Source organism: Cervus canadensis, chromosome 16 (genome assembly GCF_019320065.1).
Source record: "Cervus canadensis isolate Bull #8, Minnesota chromosome 16, ASM1932006v1, whole genome shotgun sequence".
Lineage (NCBI taxonomy): Eukaryota > Metazoa > Chordata > Mammalia > Artiodactyla > Cervidae > Cervus > Cervus canadensis.
The window spans coordinates 35,253,609-35,277,765 of NC_057401.1; the positions used below are offsets into that span (position 1 = coordinate 35,253,609).

The 24,157-nt window shown below is 35.3% G+C and overlaps 1 protein-coding gene across 1 annotated transcript in view; it reads left to right on the forward strand.

The window, feature by feature from the left end:
- NUP155 (nucleoporin 155) overlaps positions 1-21,586 on the forward strand; it is a 52,358-nt gene extending 30,772 nt beyond the window's left edge. Inside the window, exons 21-35 of the mRNA XM_043488806.1 lie at positions 744-841; positions 2,863-2,993; positions 6,113-6,304; positions 6,958-7,096; positions 7,773-7,908; positions 8,762-8,915; positions 9,124-9,228; positions 9,871-10,025; positions 13,003-13,132; positions 14,294-14,407; positions 15,090-15,210; positions 15,850-15,960; positions 18,689-18,825; positions 20,224-20,330; positions 20,991-21,586. Coding sequence (XP_043344741.1) covers positions 744-841; positions 2,863-2,993; positions 6,113-6,304; positions 6,958-7,096; positions 7,773-7,908; positions 8,762-8,915; positions 9,124-9,228; positions 9,871-10,025; positions 13,003-13,132; positions 14,294-14,407; positions 15,090-15,210; positions 15,850-15,960; positions 18,689-18,825; positions 20,224-20,330; positions 20,991-21,129 — 1,969 coding nt within the window. The 3' untranslated portion in view covers positions 21,130-21,586. The remainder of the gene's footprint in view (positions 1-743; positions 842-2,862; positions 2,994-6,112; positions 6,305-6,957; positions 7,097-7,772; positions 7,909-8,761; positions 8,916-9,123; positions 9,229-9,870; positions 10,026-13,002; positions 13,133-14,293; positions 14,408-15,089; positions 15,211-15,849; positions 15,961-18,688; positions 18,826-20,223; positions 20,331-20,990) is intronic.
- The last annotated feature ends 2,571 nt before the right edge of the window (positions 21,587-24,157 follow it).

Consider the following 24,157-nt stretch of genomic DNA (forward strand, 5'->3'; position numbering starts at 1 on the left):
TGTGAGTCTGCTTCAGTTTTGCATATACATTTTTAAAGTTCATCATTCTTTTCTTTGCATCCCTGAAGTTGCACTAAGAGCTGAAATAATCAGATTCTTCCCCAAATGCTTTTATTAGCTCATTTCTCTCAATAACCAGTATTTCCTTACAGCTGGTTCTTTTCTTTTTACTTTTGTCCTGAAGTTTTCGAATGTGTTAAATGGGATTCTTAATAATATGTACCTTATAGAATTATTTTAAGTCATTAGTGGGGACAAAAAGCAAGTGTTCGATAGAAGGAAGCTCTGTTATTATCTGTTTACTCTCAGTGAAAATTTAAGCATCTGAGAGATTAAAATGCTTCAGATTGGGAATTCCTCTGTGGCCCAGTGGTTAGGAGTCCATGCTTCCTACTGCAGGGGGCATGGGTTTGATCCCTGGTTGGGAAAGTGAGATCCCCCATGTCGAGCTGCATGGCCAAAAAAAAATTTTTTTTTAATAAATAAAATGCTCCAGGTTTAACTTGTTAACTGTTGATTTGGCAGTGATTATTTCACTGATTTTCACAGAGAAAAAGAATATTCACAACATATTCCAGTTCATTTGTATGAAATATTCAGATTGAAAGTAGGTGAGCTATTGCTTACGAAATGAAGAAGTAAGAATTGACTGCAAACAGAAAGTGGGTAAAAATGCTTTAAAATTAGGTGATGGTGATAGTTGCACAGCCCTTTTAATATATTTTCTGGAATTTCTGTTTCAGTACTGCTGCCAAAGTACAGCAGAGGCTGATAGGATTCATGCGTCCTGAAAATGGAAATACTCAGCAGATGCAACAGGAGCTGCAGAGGAAGTTGCACGGTAAATTATTGCTTCTGATTGATCAGTTAAATGTTGATGACCTGAGTAAAGAGTTTTATTAGGTGAATAGAAAACAGTGGGCAACTCTTGATAAGGTCATTTGGGTTAATGAATATATTTATTAAAATAATATTAGTGTTTTTGCATAAGTATAATATGGACATCTTGTATTTCCATAACTTTCAGCTCATTTTTTTTCCTTTCTTCCACCCAAAAACATGATGATATGTACCTTTTCTTTTTTTTTTTTTTTTACTTTTTTAAAATTTTTTTGGCCACACCACATAGCTTGTGGGATCCTAGTTAGGTTGCCTTCACCCTTTGGGGTATTTTTATAATTCTGCTATGACTATGGTATACAAATAGAAATTTGAGTTCCCACTTGTAATTATTTTCTTATATATCCAGAAGTGTAGTTGCTGGATTATGCGTAGTTCTATTTTTAATTTTTTGAGTAACCACCATAACTTTTTCATAACAACTATACCACTGTACATTTATACCACTAGTACACAAAGTGTTCCAGTTTTCTCCACATTATCACCAGTAATTTTTCTTTTTCTTTTCTTAAATTTCTATCCTTATGTGTGTGAAGTGGTATTTCTTACAGAGCTTACAATGTGAATCAAGTGTTAGGTTTTTTTTTTTTTTTAATCAATTATAAAAAGTAATAACTAAGGAAGGAGCAAAGGAACTGAAAAGTTCTTGTAACCATTAATTATTCCAGATGTGACTTGGAATAGTAATAAAATATTAAGTTTTGTCTGCCATTTAATTATATATATTTTTTAAGTTCTTTGCCTTCTGTTGTTTGAGCCAGTTAGTCTGGCTTATAGAACTTTGCCAGTTAAGACCCAGCCATTTACTTTTGTCCCAACGTACTTTCTTTCCTTCCTGCCGGATCTAGTTTTCTGTTCAGTATTTGCAAATTCTTTTTTTAGTACTTCTTTTCAGGTAAGCTTGATAAAATACAAGCAATAAGGATTTTTACAAAGGGGAGCATTCAAATTCCTGGCAGTATACACTGAAATAACCACTTTGGTGAGCAATTTGATCATACGTAGTAAAACCTAAAAATGCGTATATATTCAAAGCCAGCAGTTTCACTTCTCAGTATGTATGCAGGAGCAGTCTTTATCAGACTTTTTTCCTCACAGTAAGAAATAATTTTTACATTACGACCCAGATGTTTAAACACACACAACTGAACACAATTTTAAGCAACAACTAAAACTATTTTGTACTCTATTTTTTTCCCTCTTTTTCATTCTATTTCCTTTTTTAAAGGAGAGGGGAAAAAAGCTATCGTGACTGACTGAATTGATTTCATGATTCTCTAGTGCATCTTAATATGAAAAGCAGTCCCATCAAAACCTGACTGAAGGGACAACCCCATATTTGATGTTGGTTAGACTACGGAAGTGAACTGGCTGGCTGAAGATCTGAATGAGAACGATTACTACTTGGGTCTTATTTGTTCCTTGAAACAGCCTAAACACATATTAAAAGGCTTCAATGCCAGTGTTTAATGGAAAAAAAAAAAAAAAAAAACCTGACTGTGTTTTCAAAGAGACCTTTTTTAAGGATATTTATTGCATTACTGTTTCAGTAGCAAAACATTGGAAACAATAGAAATGTCCTCCAGGTGGAAAATGGACCTAATTGTGGTAAAACACATGATGGGATACTCAGCAATTAAAATAAATGCCCTGGACTTACATTTATTGAGTAACCTGTGAAAATATAACTGAGCAGAAGAAAACAATGGTGTAAGTTGTCCAAAACTGCAACATTTTTCCTGTTTATGTATGCACACACACACAAGCACTTCCATATAGTGAGAGGATAAAGCCATGAATTCAACAACTCATGATCGTCATTCCTTGTGATCGGCAGAAGGAGAACGATAAGGATCTCACCCTTGACTATGGCTGTCTTTATTTGAGATGAACTGTTGTCTTACTTGAAATAAAACCTAACCTATCATTTTGCAAACTTCATTAGTTGTGTTTTGTAATTAGAGGCTCAACTGAGTGAAAAGATTTCACTTCAGGCAATCCAGCAGTTGGTTCGAAAATCATACCAGGCTCTGGCTTTATGGAAACTTCTTTGTGAACATCAGTTCACTGTTATTGTAGGAGAACTTCAGAAGGTAGGAAATTTTTTCCCCTTAAAATCATACTATTAATATTGTGGTTAACTTGTTTTGAGTAAGCTTTAATCTTGCACTTAGATTCAGGAGGGATTCTTTTGGGAAGCATTTAGGTTATGATAAATTAGTATGTAATGAGAAAATTGCACTAAAGCATGGTAACTTGAAGACTGAGATTCACTCAGTCATGTCTGACTCTTGGCAAGCCCACAGACTACAGCCTACCAGGCTCCTCTGTCCATGGAATTCTCCGGTCAAGAATACTGGAGTAGACTGCCATTCCCTTCTCCAGGGGATCTTCCTGATGCAGGAATCAAACCTGCTGCTGCTAAGTAGCTTCAATCGTGTCTGACTCTGTGCGACCCCATAGACGGCAGCCCACCAGGCACCCCTGTCCCTGGGATTCTCTAGGCAAGAACACTGGAGTGGGTTGCCATTTCCTTCTCCAATGCATGAAGGTGAAAAGTGAAAGTGAAGTCGCTCAGTCATGTCCAACTCTTAGCGACCCCATGGACTGCAGCCTACCAGGCTCCTCTGTCCATGGGATTTTCCAGGGAAGAGTACTGGAGTGGGGTGCCATTGCCTTCTCTGAATCAAACCTGGGTCTTCCACATTGCAGGGTGATTCTTTACTGTCTGAGCCACCCTGATAACTTGAGGGATTCATTGTCAAAACCACAAGTTTGTGATATGTAGATGAAATCTTACTTTACCAAAGATATTTTTCCAACAGTAAATTGTAACCTTTATTTGTGCTTCAGATCCCTATGGGAATCTGATCAAAATTCTCTCTCCCCACCTTCAAATGATGCATACAGACACATACACAGACTTTTTGAATGTAAATTCAAGGAATCCAGTAATGTAGATTAAACATTCCTACTTTAAAGAAAGATGTTCACCACTGTGGGAAATGAATGGTCCATGCTGCTCTTGCTGCCCTCATTGGAATCCTTATTAAGGATAAAGGTAATTTGCATTTATCTGAATGTTAGGTGGTTTATTCCTACCTGTCAATTTCATTGTGAGCATTTCTAAACATACACAAAGTAGAGGAAGTACAACAACTAATCCCCCTGTCTCCCACATTGCAGGCAGATTCTTTACTGTCTGAGCCACCCTGATAACATGAGGGATTCATTGTCAAAACCACAAGTTTATGATATGTGGATGAAATCTTACTTTACTAAAGATATTTTAAAATACACAAATCATTTGTATTCAGCATTTTCATCATTTTACCCTTTGCTTAATCTATCCCCTTATTTTCTTTTTTACTGAATTATTTTAAAGTAGATCTCTGACATCATGTTTTTTCATTTCTATATAATTTAATGTGTATTCTTTTAAAAAGATGGCCATTTTCTTGGACACCAATTTCATTATTACATTTAGCAATATTATCACTAATTCTTTGGTAGCATCTGAAATAGTGAAATTACTGTCTTAAAAATCTTTCTGTAGATTGGTTTATTCTAATCAGAATCTGAACAGTTGATTCACTCATTGCATTTGGTTGTTATTTCTCTTTAGTCTCTCAGTCTAGAGTAATTCATTCTCTCTCTCTCTCTCTCTCTGCTGTTGCATTGTAGCGAATTTGTATACTTGTAATGAACTTGTTTGCCTGTTTCTTGCATTTTCTGTGAAATGGAAATCAAGTCTATAGAAGCTTGAGAAGTTCAGGTCGATTTATTTGAGGAAGAATAGAATACTTCATAGATAATCATTTATTATGTTTATTATTAACTAATGTATTTATTAATTTATTAGGAGACATAAAAGATTTGATTGTCCCACTTTTAGTCATATTGACATTGATTATTGGATTCAAAAGTTAAGTCTAGTCCTGCTGTTGTGAAATTCTTCACTGAACTTTCATCAAGCTTTCATCACATCAATTGATAGTCATTACCTAAATCAGTTATTTCATTTAGGATTACAGAATGGTAATTTTCTAAATCTGTGGTTTCTTCCATATTTATTAACTATAGTTCTAATCCTTATCCTCTAGGGCTATTTGGTTACCCAAAAAAAATTTTTTTTTTCCAAAAATATTTTTATTCTTGACTTTTAAGTATCAGTGTTCGAAGTTAAAATACAATCTTTGTGTTCTTTCCAGTACTGTCCAGTGAGTTGTTTTGTTCCTTTTAAAGACATATTTTCTGTTATCTTTTTAAAGATTCAAATGAATATGCTTAATTATGAAAGCTGTTTTCTTTTCCATGACAGCTAGAATAATCATTTCTAGTTTTATTGGCTGGTAAGCATAATCTAGGTCAACTTTTAGCCTCAGAATTATTTTTTTTGTGTTCCATCTTCAAAGCTTCCTTCCTGACATGCTCATGGAATGCAAATTAAATACAAATCAAAAAATTGAGCATTGATTGTGTATTTGTTGAAATTTAGGAAGAGATAGTAGTCAAATCGCTAAACCAAATGTTATTGCAGTATAAATCACCTCAATACTTTAGAACTCCATTTTAGTAACCTGATTTTTTCAAAATGAGATCAAACTCCAGTGTTAGAAGTCCTTGAATAATAGAAGTTGAACATTATTTTGGCTTTCCTGATGGTTCAGTGGTAAAGAATCCACCTGCAATACAGGAGACACAGGTTTGATCCCAGGGTCGGGAAGATCCCTGGGAGTAGGAAATGGCAATCCACTCCAGTCTTCTTGCCTGGACAGTCCCATGGACAGAGAAGCCTAGCAAGCTATAGTTGCAAAGAGATGGACACAACTGAGCAAGCAGGAGACACATTATTTTGGATAGATAAATGTAAGCCAAATATTTTTTAATGTAGATAATTGATTGTTTTTTCCTAGTTATAACTAAAGTCAGGAGGCCTGCCTCCCATTTTGGCCCTTACTTGGGCTTTGCTTTCTGTTTGTAAAGTGAGAGATTTGGAATAGGCATACTATGGGTTCTTTTCCAATTCTCTATGATCTATGAAAATTTGTAAAATTTTATTATTTTTATACTTCAGTATATTTTATTTTTTTAATTATAGAGGCTATTAATGTTTTAATTATTTTAAATTATTGAAGAAATTTCATTCTGTGCAGAAATACGATATTCCTATATTTTTGATCAAAGGAAAAATTTTCTCTTATACTCCTAGGAATTTCAAGAACAGTTGAAAATCACCACCTTTAAAGACCTGGTAATCAGGGACAAGGAACTGACTGGGGCATTAATTGCTTCTCTAATCAACTGCTACATCAGAGATAATGCTGCTGTTGATGGCATTAGTTTACACTTACAGGACATCTGCCCACTTCTGTATAGCACTGATGATGCAATTTGTTCTAAGGTATGATGCCCTGTTACGTGTTTGGTGTATTTTGCAATGTGCTAAGAGCACAGTGGTACTGTAATCAGAAACTCTCTTTTTTTCTTGACATATGACCTTGGGGTAGGTCTCTTAGCCTTTCATGACCTCAGAATTCTCATCTGTGTAAGAAGGAAGTTGGATATATTATTTCTTAAAATACATATATAAATTTTTCATAAAGAATCTTTGATAGTATTTCTAGACCATATGGAAAAAATGGTTAAATATGCCTTTCTTTAAAATTTTTTTCTTAAATCACTAAAACTTGTGTATAATAAATTAGAGTTAATTGGGCAATTTTTATTGATCCTTTCCTACAGGTGAAAAAACCTTAAAATATCAGTGTTTCCTGGACTGGCTGCTGACCAATAATGTATTTACTAGGCAAGAGATTTACCAATCAAAAGCTGTCTTGCTTAACATATTTGAGAGAGGAATTAAGAATAGCTAGGATATTTTGGTCAAAAACTTTTCTGCCTAAAATTAAGAAGAAGTAAGTTTGCAGAGTTGTTTTTATCTTTGATGGTCATAAACCAGATGTAAATTTAGACTTAGACTAAAACCTGTATTGACAGCATCATCTGTGTGCTTGATTTCATATCTTTCTAAGTTCTTGTCATCTCTACTTCTAGGCAAATGAGCTTCTCCAGCATTCCCGACAAGTTCAAAATAAGATTGAAAAGGAAAGAATGCTAAGGGAATCCTTAAAGGAGTATCAGAAAATCAGCAATCAGGTGGACCTATCCAGTGTTTGTGCTCAGTATAGGCAAGGTGAGAAATGAAATGTTTCATACCTTCTGTTCAACTCAGAGGCAATTCTTCCTTCAATTTTCAGTGACCCAAGTGATAAGACACGCAAAATAAATTTCTTGTGTCTTAGTATTTGATGACTGTACCAGCTTCTAGAAAAGCTATAGTGCTCTTATCTTGAAATGTGTAACTTTTTAACATTGTAGTTCTGGTTCCTGTTCAATCCTGTAGTTCAATGTTCTGGTTAAACAACTATCTGTATTAGATTTCTTTCTGGGTTACATATATTTTTCAGATACTTTAGATTCTTCTGACCAATTTTTTAAAATACTACCTGTCTGCTCAGTTTAAAATTACTTGAAATCAAATCAAACATAATGTTCTGTTAGTACAGGTAGTACTATGAATCCTTAGACTTTTTTTTTCCATCAAGGGACTGTAGTCCTCCTCTTTGTTATTTTAAATATGAAATTTTTTTTACAGTGAAGAAAATATATTTAATAGCTGCCTTTTAGGCATGTTGGAACCTAATTCTTTGATAGACTCATCAGAAGTATTTTATATGATACTGTCACCTAGGTAACTAATACACAGTAGAATCCTTACAGAGGTGAACATAATAATCTTGATCAGTGTCTTTATAAGCCAGCTAAGGAAAAATGTATCCACGTAATATGCCTTAACTCTTTCCCATTAGTGCGTTTTTATGAGGGTGTGGTGGAGCTGTCTCTTACTGCTGCAGAAAAAAAAGATCCTCAGGGTCTTGGACTTCATTTCTATAAACACGGAGAACCAGAAGAGGATATCGTAGGGCTTCAGGCTTTCCAGGAAAGGTGAGTTTTACCACCTTAGCAGAGTCTCAACTTTATGGATATAGGACTTTTCTTTGTGAAAAGTTTGACTGGTAGTATTAGGAAAATAATGTTTCAAGTACAGCCCTTATAAAATTGAATTATGCTTTTCCTAAAAATGCCCACTTTATCATAGGTGTGAATCAATATTGTAATTCTTTGCCTAGGGATAAAATTATAGTCTGGTGGGAATTCTTAAGAAATGTTTTGAGCTACCTCTGTGGTTTTTCTGAAATTGTATTACTGTCAGTTTTTTGTTCCTGGTTTGTTTTTTTTTTTCTTTTTTAAACTTTATTTTGTATTGGGGTATAGCTGATTAACAATATTGCGGTAGCTTCAGGTGAACAGCGAAGGGACTGAGCTATACATATACATGTATCCTTTCCCCCAAACCCCACTTCCATCCAGGCTGGCACACAATGCTGAGTAGAGGTCCATGTACTATGCAGTACGTCCTTGCTGGTTATCCATTTTCATGTTTGGAAACAAAAGTGCTGCCTCACCCGTCCAGTCCTCAGTATCTGGTTCTGGATGAAGATTAATTGTTTTGTTTTGTTGTGGTATTTTAAAGGATGATTTTTAAATGTTTAGAGACTGCTAAAAAACAATGGATATTCATAAAGGAAGTATATAACCAATCTAAGACATGTGTTTCATTTTTATGAGTTCACCCTTCTAAACAAATGCTTCTCAAACCTATAGGAAAAGTGTATGATTTGTATTATTTTTAATACCAAATTGTGTATGTATTCAAAATTACCTTTAGTTTGTATTTTCAATTGTTAACCAGTTGCTAACTCAATCATGTAACCGTTCCTCTTTCATGCTTTCTCAGATTAAACAGTTACAAGTGTATTACGGATACACTTCAGGAACTGGTAAATCAAAGTAAGGCCGCTCCTCAGTCTCCCAGCGTCCCCAAGAAGCCCGGGCCTCCAGTGTTGTCATCTGATCCCAACATGCTGAGTAATGAAGAAGCAGGACATCACGTAAGGGACACGGTGTATTTTCATTCTGAAAACGCACTGCATTTAGAAGTTCTGCACAGTGGTGGCGGTGGTATAATCATCTAGGGAAAGGTGATAGCTCTCAGAACTTACCATTTAAGGATTCTTGATTTCTTACTAGAGGTTTAAAAGGCTGAAGGTCAGGTCAAGTGTTTAACTATGCTAATTTTTACTGTTTTGTTTTTTTTAGTTTGAACAAATGCTTAAATTGTCTCAGCGATCCAAAGATGAACTCTTTAGTATTGCCCTTTATAATTGGCTAATACAAGCAGACCTTGCAGATAAACTGCTACAGGTAAATACTTTTTATACCAATAGTGTTAATTTATATTTTTAAGTAGCATTAACTCAGTGAGTTAGTATATATGGTTATTAGGAAATACCAACCGTTAGGTATTAGTGAAAAGCCAAGTAATGTAATAGCTTTTTCTAGTGAGCAAGGTATCCTGTTGCTCTAATCTTCTTGTTACTTAGAAGCTGATTGAGATTGTTTATATTGTGGCATGAAAATCAATGGATTATGAATTTGGAGACCTGGACTTTGTCTTAACTCTGCCATTAAGCTGCTTCACAAATGTCCTTTCACTACCCTAAGTGTCAGTGTACCTCACTCTGTGAAGTGAACAGACGGCAACAGATTGTGGCAAGGATGCCTTTGAGCTCAGAGGCTAGAAATCAATAGCTGTGTTCTCAAAGTTTATTAAAAGATTTGCAATTGGATTGTAATAAATTATTTTTATCAACATAATACAACTGTCATAGCAATTCTTTGATAATTTATGATGAGAAAAATTGCCCCTCTCTTATCTATTACTGGATTATAACATTGCTTATGTATACATAAAACAAGGCACACCTATAAAATGATGGTATATTTGTTATGTAAAGAGCAAGTGGGTGGTCAGAAAATGTTTCTGAACAACTCTACAATTTCCAGATTGCTTCTCCATTTCTGGAGCCACATCTAGTCCGAATGGCCAAAGTTGATCAAAACAAAGTTCGTTATATGGATCTACTCTGGCGGTATTACGAGAAGAACAGAAGTTTCAGCAGTGCAGCTCGTGTCCTGTCCAAACTGGCTGACATGCATAGGTATGGCCTCATATTCTCACTGTGATAAGTAATTGATAACTGGACCATACCTAGTTACTGCGTCCAGAGTTCAGATTTTAAGAAAACTTTATTCAGGTTATACATAAATAGAATTTTTATGATTTTACTTGGATTTACCTAAAGTGAAAGTGTTGGTCTCTCAGTCATGTCTGACTCTTTGTGACCCCGTGGACTGTGGCCCGCCAGGCTCCTCTGTCCATGGGGATTCTCCAGGCAAGAATACTGGAGTGGGTTGCCATGCCCTTCTCCAGGGAAGCTTCCTGACCCAGGGATTGAACCTAGGTCTCCCACATTGCAGACAGTTTCTTTACCGTTTGAACTATGCGGGAAGCCCTGGATTTACCTAAAGTTTATAGTTTTTTGTTTGTTTCATTTTTAATAATGTGTAAAGGTACCAAATAAGTCCTACTAAACAGACTCTATTCAAACTATTTTCTAAACCCTTTTTCTTTTAACTGTGTCTTTAGAGTCTTTCCTACTAACTGCAGATCATTACTATTATTAATTAAAAGGACAAAAAATGCTTCTCAAAGGCTTTATTATTTTAAATGTTTAACAAATTCCAGACCAATTTCCTCAACTCTTCTATTGGTTTAAGTTCCTGACAAGGTCTTTCAGCATATATATTAAGGAGTATTAAGAATTCTGTTACAGAAGATAGTGAAATGTCCAATTAGATTGTCACATAAAGACAACTTAATAAAATTTTGGACCGATTATTAATTTGACCCTCTTCATTTGAAATGTTGCCAAAAGAATATGGTGAAATTTCTAAAACATAAAGACTGGTTATGTTAGGAAGAGGAAGTGTTTGAGGCAAAGCTGTGATTAAACCATGTTAATCAGAACGGTTGCTTCAAGCACCCAGAGCTGGCTGATACCAAGGGGGAGAGTGTGCATCTGGGTGTGCACTCATGCAGTTGTAATTACTGTGCGTGTGGACCCAGGGCATTTTTATCTTCCTGCCCTCTTTGGTCATAATAATCACTTGATTTTCATAAATTCCCCTCACATACAGAAAATGACATATATCGTAGTGACTTCAATTTGTCTTTGGTTTAATAAAAGGAAAGAAAAGGAATTTGAGCTGGTAAAGACCTAAAATGTATTTTGGAGTAAGTCAAGTCATAGTTTTTGTATAATTAAGAATTGACTTAAAAAAAAAAAAAAGAATTGACAAAAAAAAAAAAAAAACAAAATAAAATTAAGATGAAATAACAGCATTATTAAATATTTAATTCACTACAGCTCTATCTTAAGGTTCTGTAATTCATTTCTTCATCCAGTATTTGAGTGCCTATTATTTTCTGCCCTCAGAGGCACATATGGACTGTGACCTTACCCAGGCCTTCAGAATCTCATTTCTGGATTACTCTTGTCATTCCTCTTAGTACATCCTAGTACCACTACTGTACAAATCTTTGTAAGTCATTTCGGTCCTGCTGCTCATCGTTTGCACTGTTAGAGTGGCCCTTAATTGCCTTTTCATTAGTATTTATGGACCTATTTCTTTGTTACCACAATTATTTCGTTCTTATTATAAAATATTCAGAAATCCTCTAACTTTTAAGACCAGTGCCCATTGTCCATTTCTACTTCACACACGCATACACCCTAATTTCCCCTTCATGTCAGGACCCTGTACATCTAATCTTTAGCTCTTAACTTACCATCCATCTCTTTCCACAGTAAAATCTTTTTCCAACTATTATGTTACTACTCTTCCTCACTACACTTTTTTTTTTATATATGTAAGCGGCACTAAATAAGTTGAAGGCTATAGAATATTCTACTTTAAGTAATTTGGAAATGTTATCCACTTTCAAAATGTTTGTTTCAAGTGGGTTTTTTTGTTTGTTTTTTTTTTTAAAGAGATGAGGGGTGGAAATAAAGCCTTTTTGAAACAAGGCTCCTAAAGGTACAGAGTCTTTTGTTTTCTTTGTCCATATATATCTTTACTACTTACAAGGACCTTTTATATATTTTTGACCCTCATAATCACCCTGTTAGGGAGGCAGATTTCAGTTTTTCCTTCTAACAAGGTATTTTTCTCCATTAAACATTGAAGAATGCCAGTAAGAGTTTGTTCTTGGACCCCAGTTTCCATGTATTTTAAGAATAAATACAGGTTTTTGTAAAAGCAGTTTTTCTGACTAAGTTTCAGAAATTGCATTAAACATTTTTTATTTTCATAGTTCATCCTTTACACAGGAGAAATTTCTAAAGTTCACCTTTGGATTCGTTCCAGAGTCACTCTGACTAAGCAACACTTTTAGCTGAGAGAGGTGTTTCTTTGTTTCTCTCTCATTCTTTGAGGAGCAGATGGGTGTTGACTGCCCAGATATAGGTGTTCTAAAGATCAATGTTGGGCTCTTCTTGCCTTTGGATGAGATATACCATGATTTAGGTTTCCAGATCTCATGAGTCTTTCTTTCTGGGTTCTTCAAGCTGAGTTTACTTGTGAGAGTGCTAGGATTGCTCTTCAGTGCTGATAGAAAGCTTCTATTTTTATCACGATGTTTAACTGTTCTGTTGCATGTTTTACAAGTAATCAACAATACATTTTTGCAGTCTGTACTTTTTCAGAATTTTTGCTTCCTTAAAACTGAGCATATAATTTTTTCTCAAGTGTCTGTATTTTGGGTACCAATTTGGGTTTGGCCACATTAAGGTAGAGAAGTGAAGAATATGAGGAATAATAAAAAGTTTTCTTTAACATTAGAAGGTTCCAAGTTTTAATATACTGAAGTTTTAAAATAATAAGATAATATTTTGGACATAAGTGTTTCTTTATGTGTTCACTTAAATTGTGGATCTCTTTTGTTAGAAATCCTCTACTTTTTCAAGTTTCAAATGGCATTTTATGTTAATTTGGTATAAAATAGTACATCATAACTGATATATATTGGCTCCTTAAGAATTCACATAAATAAAAGTAAGGATTTTCCCCCTCCAGCACAGAAATTTCACTTCAGCAGCGACTAGAATACATTGCTCGTGCCATTCTTAGCGCCAAAAGTTCCACTGCCATTTCATCAATAGCTGCAGATGGTGAATTCCTTCACGAATTAGAAGAAAAAATGGAAGTAAGTGCTAACAGTACTTAAGCCTATCCACACTGATTATCAGCCACGTGTTAGTCCACTTCTCTTCTTGCCCTAGTAAATAATAGGTCTATAGCAGTCAGTATTAATTTTAATCTCTTCTGCCTTCTTTCTTTCTTTTCATAGTTACATATATAAATAAAATTAGCAATACAGCACTTGAGTCCTAGGGCATTGCTATAATCTAAATGTTTTCTCTATGACATTTCTAAAGGTTTATTCTACTCTTCTAACACTAAGCAGATTATATTGCATTCACCATTAATTCCAGAGATATGAAGTAGAGTAGGCTAAAGCCTTTACTAAGAGACACACTAATGTATATGTAGTGGTCCATATAAGCTTATTCCTCATTCACAAACATCCAGAGTTGGTGTTCCTGATTGGCATGTGGCTTTCTTTGACTTGGTTGATGTCACTTCCCAAGTTCTATTTTCTGGTTCTACCATTCCGATAGCCTTACCTTTTTTTTTTTTTTTTTTTTTGATCAGAGGGAAGAAACGTGAAGAAAGCATGTCAGAAGCACATTCACTCTTAAAAAACCTCAGCCCTGAAGTGGCATACTTATGTTCACATTGCTTTGAAGAGAACTTAGTCTTAGGGCCAGACTCCATGCCGAGGAGGCTGCAAACTAGAGTTCTGGCCATTCTGTCTGGCTGTAATCATGGGAGAGACTGGTGTTGGTAGGCAGCAAAGGCTCTCAGGCACAGTCCAGTCCCTGTGTAATCCTCTTTGTTGTAATGAAAGGTTGCTAGTCTGTTCTGATAAAAGCCTTTGTACATTTTTCTTTATTGAGGTAGAATTGACGTATAACAATTGCTCAGGTGTACAACATAATGACTAAATTTTTCTGTTTATTGTAAAATGATCACAATAAGTCTGGTTCGCATTTGTCACCATAAATGATTACAAAAAATTTTTTTCTTATGATGCGAACTTTCTAATATCTACTCTCTAGGCAACTTTCTAAATATGCAATACAGTTTCATTAACTATGGTTACTATGCTGGTATTTTATTTTAACCAACTTAAAGTTTGTTATTTAGCAAACAAACTTAAAGTCAGATACTAGGAGTCATTTCTCCAAATACCTGGTGATTTATCATGAAGAACTTAAGATTTGCTTTTTTCTACCCAAACCAGGTTGCCAGGATCCAACTTCAGATACAAGAGACACTACAAAGGCAATATTCCCATCATTCTTCTGTACAGGATGCAATTTCTCAGCTGGATTCTGAACTAATGGACATAACTAAGGTAATAAAAAGGCAAATGAAATCCCTGTGATAATCAGCTATTATCTAAAAATTCCTTGTTTCTTTTGCATTTTCCTTTGTGTTTTAAGAACGCAATTGAGCCATCTTTGGGAGCACGTCACTGGGCTGAAACCACCATGTTACCTCACCCTTACAGCATATTTCTCTTTCCAGGCCACTTTCTGTCAAGAATCTATCAAACTCACATGGGGCTTTGTTAAAACTCCTGCCATCTAATTTATGGGCTGTTTCTTGTCTTGAAAAAATAATTTATATTTGCCCAACTTGCCAAGCCTTTTCCACTTTGTACCCTCTGGAACAGTTTCTTTTTCAATTATTACTGGACATTTCTCTTAAGTACCCAGAAACACCCTTAGATTTGTCAGTATACCCATGATCTTTTCAAACCTTAGTTTGGACAATACTAGTTCTAAAAGAAGTGTCACTGCAGCATCTTGCTCTTAGCCAAGGGAAAAAAAAAAAAGGCACACATGTTGAAATCTGTTTAAATGCGTTAACCATTCTTAATCTGGCATTATGACAACCTACACACCATCACATATTTATATCATATTTTAGGAACTTCAGATAACATCTTTGGTTACTTTTAACTTTCAGGGGGTTCTTTATTGTTAATTTCTGAATACTAACCTCTTGATGGATGTTGGCATTTTCTCCTACAGCTTTATGGGGAGTTTGCTGACCCATTTAAACTTGCAGAATGTAAACTTGCAATTATTCACTGTGCTGGTTATTCAGACCCTATACTGGTGCAGACACTTTGGCAAGATATCATAGAAAAAGGTAAGTGTTCACAGCTAGGTCTGTTAGCTACACATTATTTAATGACTTGGTAGAAGAGTGAATGTACACTGTTAGTGATCATATATTAAGGCCTCATGAAAATTGTATATACCTAAGCAGAGGGTAAGTGACGGGTACCTGGATATGGTTGAGGGTGATCCTCTAGAGAAGGATTCCAGTGAATGTTTGAGAGGACCCTCAGAAAAGATTGTGATTTTTGTGGTTTGTACTGCTTAGTAAGGAATTCTGAGATACTTAGCTCAGAATCCCCTACCAGTCTCCTCCTAAGATGAAAGAATGTTAGACACTTAACAGAAACACAGAATCTGCTCATTATATTAATATGAATACAAACAAGCTCTATCATATTTTGTCCCTTGAGACACAATACAATAGTTTAAACTTTTCCCGTTAAAAACACTTTGGGGAGAAGGAAATGGCAACACATTCCAGTATTCTTGCCTGGGAAATCCCATGGACAGAGGGGCCTGGTAGGCTACAGTCCTTGGGGTCTACAAAGAGTAGGATTTGACTGAGTGACTAACAATTTCACTTTCAGGGAACTAGATCCCATTCCACAAGGCCAGAAAAAAAAAAAAAAACACTTTGGGTTTCTAATGACGTGTCTCTTTGTTATAGAACTAAATGAAAGTGTGACGTTGAGCTCCCCAGACAGGATGCATGCTCTTAGTCTCAAGATTGTGCTCCTGGGCAAGATATATGCCGGCACGCCTCGCTTCTTTCCTCTCGGTGAGCCATAACTTCAGCTGCAGTCATGGGGCTTTTGTCTTCTCTTTGTTTTGATGGTGTTCTTCACTGACATGGAAAAATAATGGTTTTAGAGCAAAATCATTTTGTTGTTGCAGTTTATCAGCTTTGCAGTTTAATTCTACCTCTCCAGAAAGAAACACTTCCAAAGAATAGTAGGATCTGTTGATGAATGATTTTGGATGTGAAACTTCTTTGCTTGACCTTTCAGGTTTATGTCGCTATGTTGGAATAGTGCTAACAGACCACAGTGTTATATTATTGGCAATCCTATACAAGTTTGAAGAAAAGGGAAAAATAGCTGATGTTTTCACGTGTTGATGATCTGTGATTGGTTTAACTGCTCCCCTATATTGAGGACATATTTTCTTTAAAATAGCAAGTAATTATATTAAAAATGTAATTTCTGTGAATCCCTTTCTTAACTAAATTTGTAAGGTAGGAAACTCTTATTATGAGCCATTTGCCAACATGTAGTGTCTTCTTTGGTTGTAAAACAATAGACAACATAAATACATTCATACAGTAGAATGTTAAATAAGCACTTTGTGCTTTCGAAAAGTGTTGAGAAACATGAAGATACTTATAACCTTATATTGTTTTTAAAATATGAAGATACAGACTTGTTTACAGGTCTTCTCTGATTTAGGATGTATTCCCTGGACATGGTAAGAAATAAAACTGTTATAATCATACCCTTATTTCTTATAAGTACAGTATTAAAAACTGCCTATGCCATTTCAGTTCAGTTCAGCTCAGTTGCTCAGTCGTGTCTGACTCTTTGCGACCCCATGGACTGCAGCACGCCATGCTTCCGGTCCATCACCAACTCCCAGAGCTTGCTCAAACTCATGTTCATCCAGTTGGTGATGCCATTCAACCATCTCATCCTCTGTCTTCCCCTTCTCGTCCTGCCTTCAATCTTTCCCAGCATCAGGGTCTTTCCAAATGAGTCAGTTCTTCGCATCTGGTGGCCAAAGTATTGGAGTTTCAGCTTCAGCATCAGTCCTTGTGAAGAATATTCAGGACTGATTTCCTTTAGGATGGACTGGTTGGATCTCCTTGCAGTCCAAGGGACTCTCAAGAGTCTTCTCAGCACCACAGTTCAAAAGCTTCAATTCTTCAGTGCTCAGCTTTCTTTATAGTCCCAACTCTCACATCTATACATGACTACTGGAAAAACCATAGCTTTGACTAGAGGGACCTTTATTGGCAAAGTAATGTCTCTTCTTTTTAATATGGTGTCTAGGTTGGTCATAGCTTTTCTTCCAAGGAGCAGTCATTTAATTTCATGGCTGCAGTCACCGTCTGCAGTGATTTTGGAGCCCCCCAAAATAAAGTCTGTCACTGTTTCCATTGATCGGTAAAATAAAGAGCAGCCACATGAGTATGTGAAGCTTGACAATTTTAATAGCAAAATGACCACATTGTGCACAATACCTTTTGAGGGTGTTTCTTCTTTGACTTAGGATTGTTAATGGTTCAGCCCAATAAAATTTAGAGTAGAAGAGAACTTCCTTTTTCTATCACTCTGTCAAAGGCAAACGGGAGCCTTCAAGCTAGAACAAATTAAGAGACTTTAGAATTTCCATTACCTCTCCAGAATCTCCATGTGGTAACTTGTAGAGGAGATGCAGGTTCAGTCTTCAGTGATTCTTCTTGCCCATGGCTATTCACATTGGTCAGTCTCAGATTTTAGGTACCATAAATATGAATTTGATTGCTTCTGTTAAGAGCTTATTTATGACATAACAGGTAGTAAAAAGTGAGAGTGGGACCACAATTAGAGTCACCGAAATAAAGAAGAATCTTATCAATATTATATTTAATATTTCTAAAATCAAGATACAGCAGCCCTTCTTTTTCTGGAAAGCTGTTAAGATCCAGTGTTTCAAGATATTAAGGAACTCTTATCATGAGACTTCTGTGGTGGTCCAGTGTAAGATTCCATGCTCCCCGAGCAGGGGGCCTGGGTTTGATTCTGATGGGGGAACTAGATCCCACATGCCACAACTAAAGATTCCTCATGGCGCATCTACAAATCTCTCATGCCACGACAAAGGTCAAAGTTCCTGCATGCTGCAACTGAGACTCCACACAGCCAAGAAATAAATAAATGAATAATTGAATTTTTAAAAAAAAGTATCAGCAGGCCCTAATGTGATTGTCAACGGTCTCTATTCTCCACTTGTACTTATTGCTGTTTTCTACATTCACTCTAATAGTTTTTTCCCTAATAGCTTTGAAGTGTGTAAGTGAATGGTTTTAGCATATTTGCAGAGTTGTACAACCATCACAGCTAAATTTAGACCATTTTCATCAAAAAGAAATATCCACCCTCAGCCTTAAGCAACTACTAATCTACTTTCTGTTTCTATAGGTTTGCCTGTTTTGGTATATGCCTTATTTTATATTCAAGAATTATTTGTTTTGAAAATTGTTTTTTAAAAAATTTCCCTCTAGAAGCTGCTCAGTTATGAATAAGACCTACTTTTTAGTATCTAGGGTTAACAAATCTAGAACAACAAAAATTAGTGATTATGTGAGGTGAAGGACATGTTAACTAATTTTATCGTGGAAAACACTTTGCAATATGTTTTAGATCATCACATTTATACCTTAAACTTACACAGTGCTATATGTCTATATCTTGGTAACACTGGGGCAAAAGTAGAGTTAACAATCCCAACTGATGTTTTTCTCTCCCCAGATTTTATCGTGCAGTTCTTAGAGCAGCAAGTTTGTACTTTGAACTGGGATGTGGGTTTTGTGATACAGACAATGAATGAAATTGGAGTGCCATTACCTAGACTACTGGAAGTATATGATCACTTGTTCAAGTCACGGGTAAGGAAAATATTAAATAAAATAATTTAGTTAAATCAATTTAAGTTTCTAGATATAGGAGAGGATTTTTTTGGTTGTGTGTTTATAAGTATCATATAATAGAGGTGTACCAGAAATTTGCTTCATTCGTTGAGTATCAGAAATTATCATGCTTCAGACTTTTGAAACCAGTAATGAGAGTTGCTTTGTTACATACCATGATAAAAATCAAATATTTTTCAGTATCAATAAAGCATAATTATATATGCTTTACTTTTAGCAGAATAGGCTAAATACATTAAGAATTACTTACTTTAAAGGAATAGAACCTTTCCTGGTGGTCCAGAGATTAAGAATCCACCTCCCAACACAGGGCATGTAGGTTTGATCCCTGGTTGGGGAACTGAGATCCCACACGCCACAGGGCAAGTAAGCGCGCACACCACAGCTAGGGAGCCTGAGTGCACAATGAAAACCCAGCGCAGACAAAAAGGAAAAGTAAATAAATAAAGGAACAAAATATCATTCACTGTAAAAACAAAATATTTATTCTCAATCCTTGTAACCTCATCTAAAATATCAGTGTTTAAAGATCTTTCCACAAGAAAAGGAAAATTTAACTATATGGTGACCGATGATTACTAGGCTTATTGTGGTGATCATTTTGCATCATTTTGAATGCAAACAGCAAATCACTATATTGTACACCTGAAACTAATACAATGTTATATGTCAGTTATACCTCGATTTTTTAAAGAAAATATCTTTCTCACCATATTTAACCTTATTGGACGTATGTTTTGTAATTTTTATCCTAAGATGAAAGAGCTAAACGAAACCTGTTGAACTAGCTTCTGTTTAATAGTAGTCATGATTATAGTAGCTTCATCAGAACATTTATACAATGCTTTCTTTTTTTTTTCATACAGTACTTTCTAAGGCACTTATTTATCTCATTAAAACTCACACTGAGCCTTTGGAAATGAACAACTAATAATATCCCATCTTCTACATCTGACAAGGGCAGAGATGTTAAATAACCTACTCAAGTCACATGGCTAGTAATGGTGGAGTCCGAACTAGAATTAAGATTCTCTGACTGCTGGTTTAGTCTTTTTTTTTTTTTTTTGGTTTAGTCTCTTATTCACACTATCAGATTAAATCTGCACAGGTTCCAGGTAAAAATTGTGTCACAGTCAATAGGAAGAAATGGATTCTTTTTTTTCCTATTATCTCAGGTTCCTACACAGCAAATTAATATGCTCTGCAAAGTGCAATGATATATCAAATATTCTTCCTAAATGACATCACAGTGCAGTTTACAGTGCACTGAACTCTGAAGAGTATTTTGACATAAGTGAGGGAAAAATGAGTTGACACAATTCACCTTACAATTGACGATTTGTTTTTTCTTTATAGGATCCATTCTGGAACAGAATGAAGAAGCCACTGCACCTTTTGGATTGTATACATGTACTATTGACAAGATATGTTGAAAATCCTAGCCAAGTTTTAAATTGTGAGAGGTAACTATGAATTAGGTACTGTGTTATATACCAAAGGATTTTAAATGCATCTAATAAATATCTGGGTAACAAATTTGGAGATAGTGGGTCACGATACGGAGACTAAAAGAAGTATGGAAGATTTAAACTCTTGTGTATGTTTGCAGAAACTGATACCAGTTAGCACACATAAAAGGTGAGAGTTTTTCCATCTTCCAGCCCTTGTCCTGATTTCTCCCTATAAATGAAAGGATAAAATTAATGAATTACTGCTAAACTCCTTCCATTTTGTTTTGTTTTGTTTTGTTTTTTTAAACTCCTTCCATTTTGAATGAGCAACCTAGGAAGTGCCATTATGTCTTTTGTGATATTATTGGCCGCTCAAGATACATTTGTTTGAAGAGACCAAATGAATGTAAATATTTAATATTAATTTAAGGAGTCATTCCTTATTGCCCTCCTTCTCATTGTAACAATCTTTGAGAGGAAAATGGTGGTATGTGGTAATCCACCTACTCCCCTGAATGTCTTTTTCATTTATTTGCCATTTACTTAATCACATGATCCTTCCTCTTCTGTGAGCCTTTACTAAGTAAGGTTAGCAGAAGTTGACGGAAAGTCCTATAGGAGGAAATGTTTCTGAATCTGTAGATGGCTGATTGGGTGTCTTTTTCTTTACAGGAGAAGATTCACAAATCTCTGCCTGGATGCTGTTTGTGGGTATCTGGTCGAGCTCCAGTCTATGAGCTCCTCAGCAGCAGTACAAGCCATCACTGGAAACTTTAAATCTCTTCAGGCTAAACTAGAACGGCTTCATTAATTATTGTAATGTATTTTCATCCCTGCGTTTTTAATCTGTAAAATAAAAACTCAGCTGGGTCCAGCTATCACATGCTCTAAATCTAAGAATTTAAGAACAATTTTAGTAGAAATGCGTTTTTAATAAGTGCCTGGTATCAGCAGAGAGTACATTTGCAGGTGAATTCTTTTTTACTACATAATACTATTTTGCTTTTTAATAATCAAGTTAAAAACAAATAAGATTATTTATGATTTTAACACAAGGATAAACAAGTAAAAAAAACTCTTGTTTTGAATTTATATGCTCATTGTCAAGTTAGTTCAAGTATCGAAACTTAAATAGGCTAGCTGAGTAGGTCCGGTCCCGTAATAGTAGATTCTACAACAGTTCTTAAATAGGCAAATAAACACTGTCTCTTTTAAAAAGTTTTTAAGATTTTTGGGTTCATCTTTGGAAAGAAATTTCTTCTAACTACTGATTTTGTCGGTTACAATCCTTGTAGTACACACCTGGTTGTTTTTTCTGAGCAAGTGATAAACTTGTAATTAATGGTCTATGTCCTATCTCCCCTACAAGGAGATGCTGTTTTCCCTCATCATCCACCTAGCTCTTCTTTGTCCTGGGACTACTGGTTCCTTTAAAGTGGTGGTTCTCCAAGTGTGTGCACCAGCATCATCTGGGCATTTGTTAGAAACTCAGATTCTCCAGCCCAGCCCTCTGCTTTAATACGCCCTTCATGCTGTCCCAGTACATGTCAGGTCGAGAACCACCGTGTTAGACGGTGCAACCAGTTCATGGATGGAGTTTCCCATCTGATGCCTCTTCCTCCCTCGCCCATCAGTAACCACAACACCTGAGTTTCACCCAAGACACACCATATATGAAGCAAAACTGTTCATAATATAGTTTCTAATCTTCAACAGAATTAGGATGGCAAAACCAAGTGCCCAAAGTCATGGCAACAAAAGGAGAAGTTTGGTGAGTGACCAGGACTCACAGAAAAATAAGAACATGGACTCCTTTCCTCTTACCTTTTGTTACCAAGAGTAATGACCTTCTTTTTCTTTCTTTTTTTTTTTTTTTGAGTAATGATCTTCTACCTTTTGTCACTAATGTATGTCTAACAGTTTTCAAAATACATTTTGAAAATATTTTTCCTTCCACTTTTATGTTTTTCCCAAGATCATGGGTTGCCTTCTCCACAGTTATTCTCTTAGAATTTAGTTCCCTTTCTCCTGTAATCTCCTTATTTATAATATTTAATAGGATGTTAAAATACCTTCTTATTAGATACCATCACCTCTCATATTTTTCAGCTTTTCAGTTCCTTAAGTTTAGATATTTTTGAATATGTAAAATGAATGTATGCTACACATTGTTAATTCTATAAATTTAAAATTCTATCTTGTCTACTTAAAATGAAAGTCTTGCTTAAATGCTATATTTAGCCGTGATTCCAGTTCTGCTACATGCACATTTACCCACAAGAACATTAATATGTATGTTAAGTTTACAGAACTCAAAATAATGAAGCTACATCTTTCATAAGGAATGTAAGCTAATGTGGCTAAATGGTCTTTAAGAATCCAGAAATCTGAACCGTTTCTTTTATTTCTATAACACCTTACATAACATCTTTAAGAATTCTAGCCACACAGCAAATCTTTTCAATATCCTTTGGAGGGTAAGAGTACTAAGAGAAATTAAGATCCTCTTCTCCTTTTTAGTCATCTGGAAGAGTGTAAAACCTTAACATTCATAAGAATCGCTTCGATAACCTGTTTAAAACAGATATTCCACCTTCAATGTGATAATGATACTGGTGGTAAGTGGATCAAACTTGGAGTAGCATTGTTCTATCACATGTATCAACTTTGTTTATATACTTTATATTTGGTTTTCATTCAACACATTATTTCTTTATAGTGACTATTAAACATCTATAGGCAATGAATGATAAGTGGAATATATGAAACAGTGCATTCATTGTAGGCAGTGAGGAGTCACTGAAAGTCATTGTGACACATATTTCCAGATAGATCATTTTAGTGTGGCAAAATGGTTAAGAAAGAAAAAAAGCTGTTTTGAGGACTTCCCTGGTGGACCAGTGGTTAAGACTCCAAGCTCCCAATGCAGGGGTGGGTTCCATCCCTGGTCAGGAAACTAGATCCCACATGCTGGCTGCAACTAGAGATTCTGCATGTGGCAAAGAAGGTCCCACGTGCCACAACTAAGACCCAGTGCAGCTAAATAAATACAAAAAAATTGTTTAAAAAGAGAAATGTTTAACTGTACAAGGTAAAGGATATTAGTCCTGAAATGCATGAAATGTATGTTCAGCATTTCTTTAGTATAATACACCTAACTTACTAGTGACTTGTTTGTTGAAAACCTATCTGCTCCCATCTTTTATGTTTTATAGTTGATTTCATCTCAGGGCTCACAGATTCCTCATTTTCTTCCTCAGGATACTTCCCTCCTCCATCTTTTTTCCTCTTAGTCATGAGGGGGAAAATATGATAGGGATACAGTTGTATCAAGGAAATAAATAGAACACTGAATCTAAATGTCTGGAAAGGCATATGCTTTCCTTCCATTTTTTATCAGTTTTTTCATTTAAATTCCCTTAATAAATTTTTTCAGAATATTTTTGAGTCTTCTGATAAATCATTTAAACTCTTGGAAGTTTTATTTTGCTCATAAGGAAAGTTTCCTCATAAGGAGGTTGAAGCCAAGTGATAAGACTTTTTTAAATCCAAAAATTTGTAAGAGCTAATGTAATCTATTTTTATTGTTTTGTTGTTCTGCTTCACATATTAGTTAAAATACTATTGTTTTTATTCTTCTTCCTTTTGGATGAACATATCTACTGTATTATGTTAGAAATTAAACATTTATTTTAAAACTTAGCTATGGAAGAATAACTCTTTTTAAGATTAATCAAGGGGACTTTCCTGATAGTCCAGTGGTTAAGAAACCACCTGCCAATGCAGGGAATACTAGTTCAATCCCTGCTCCAGGAAGATCCCACATTGCACTGAGTAGC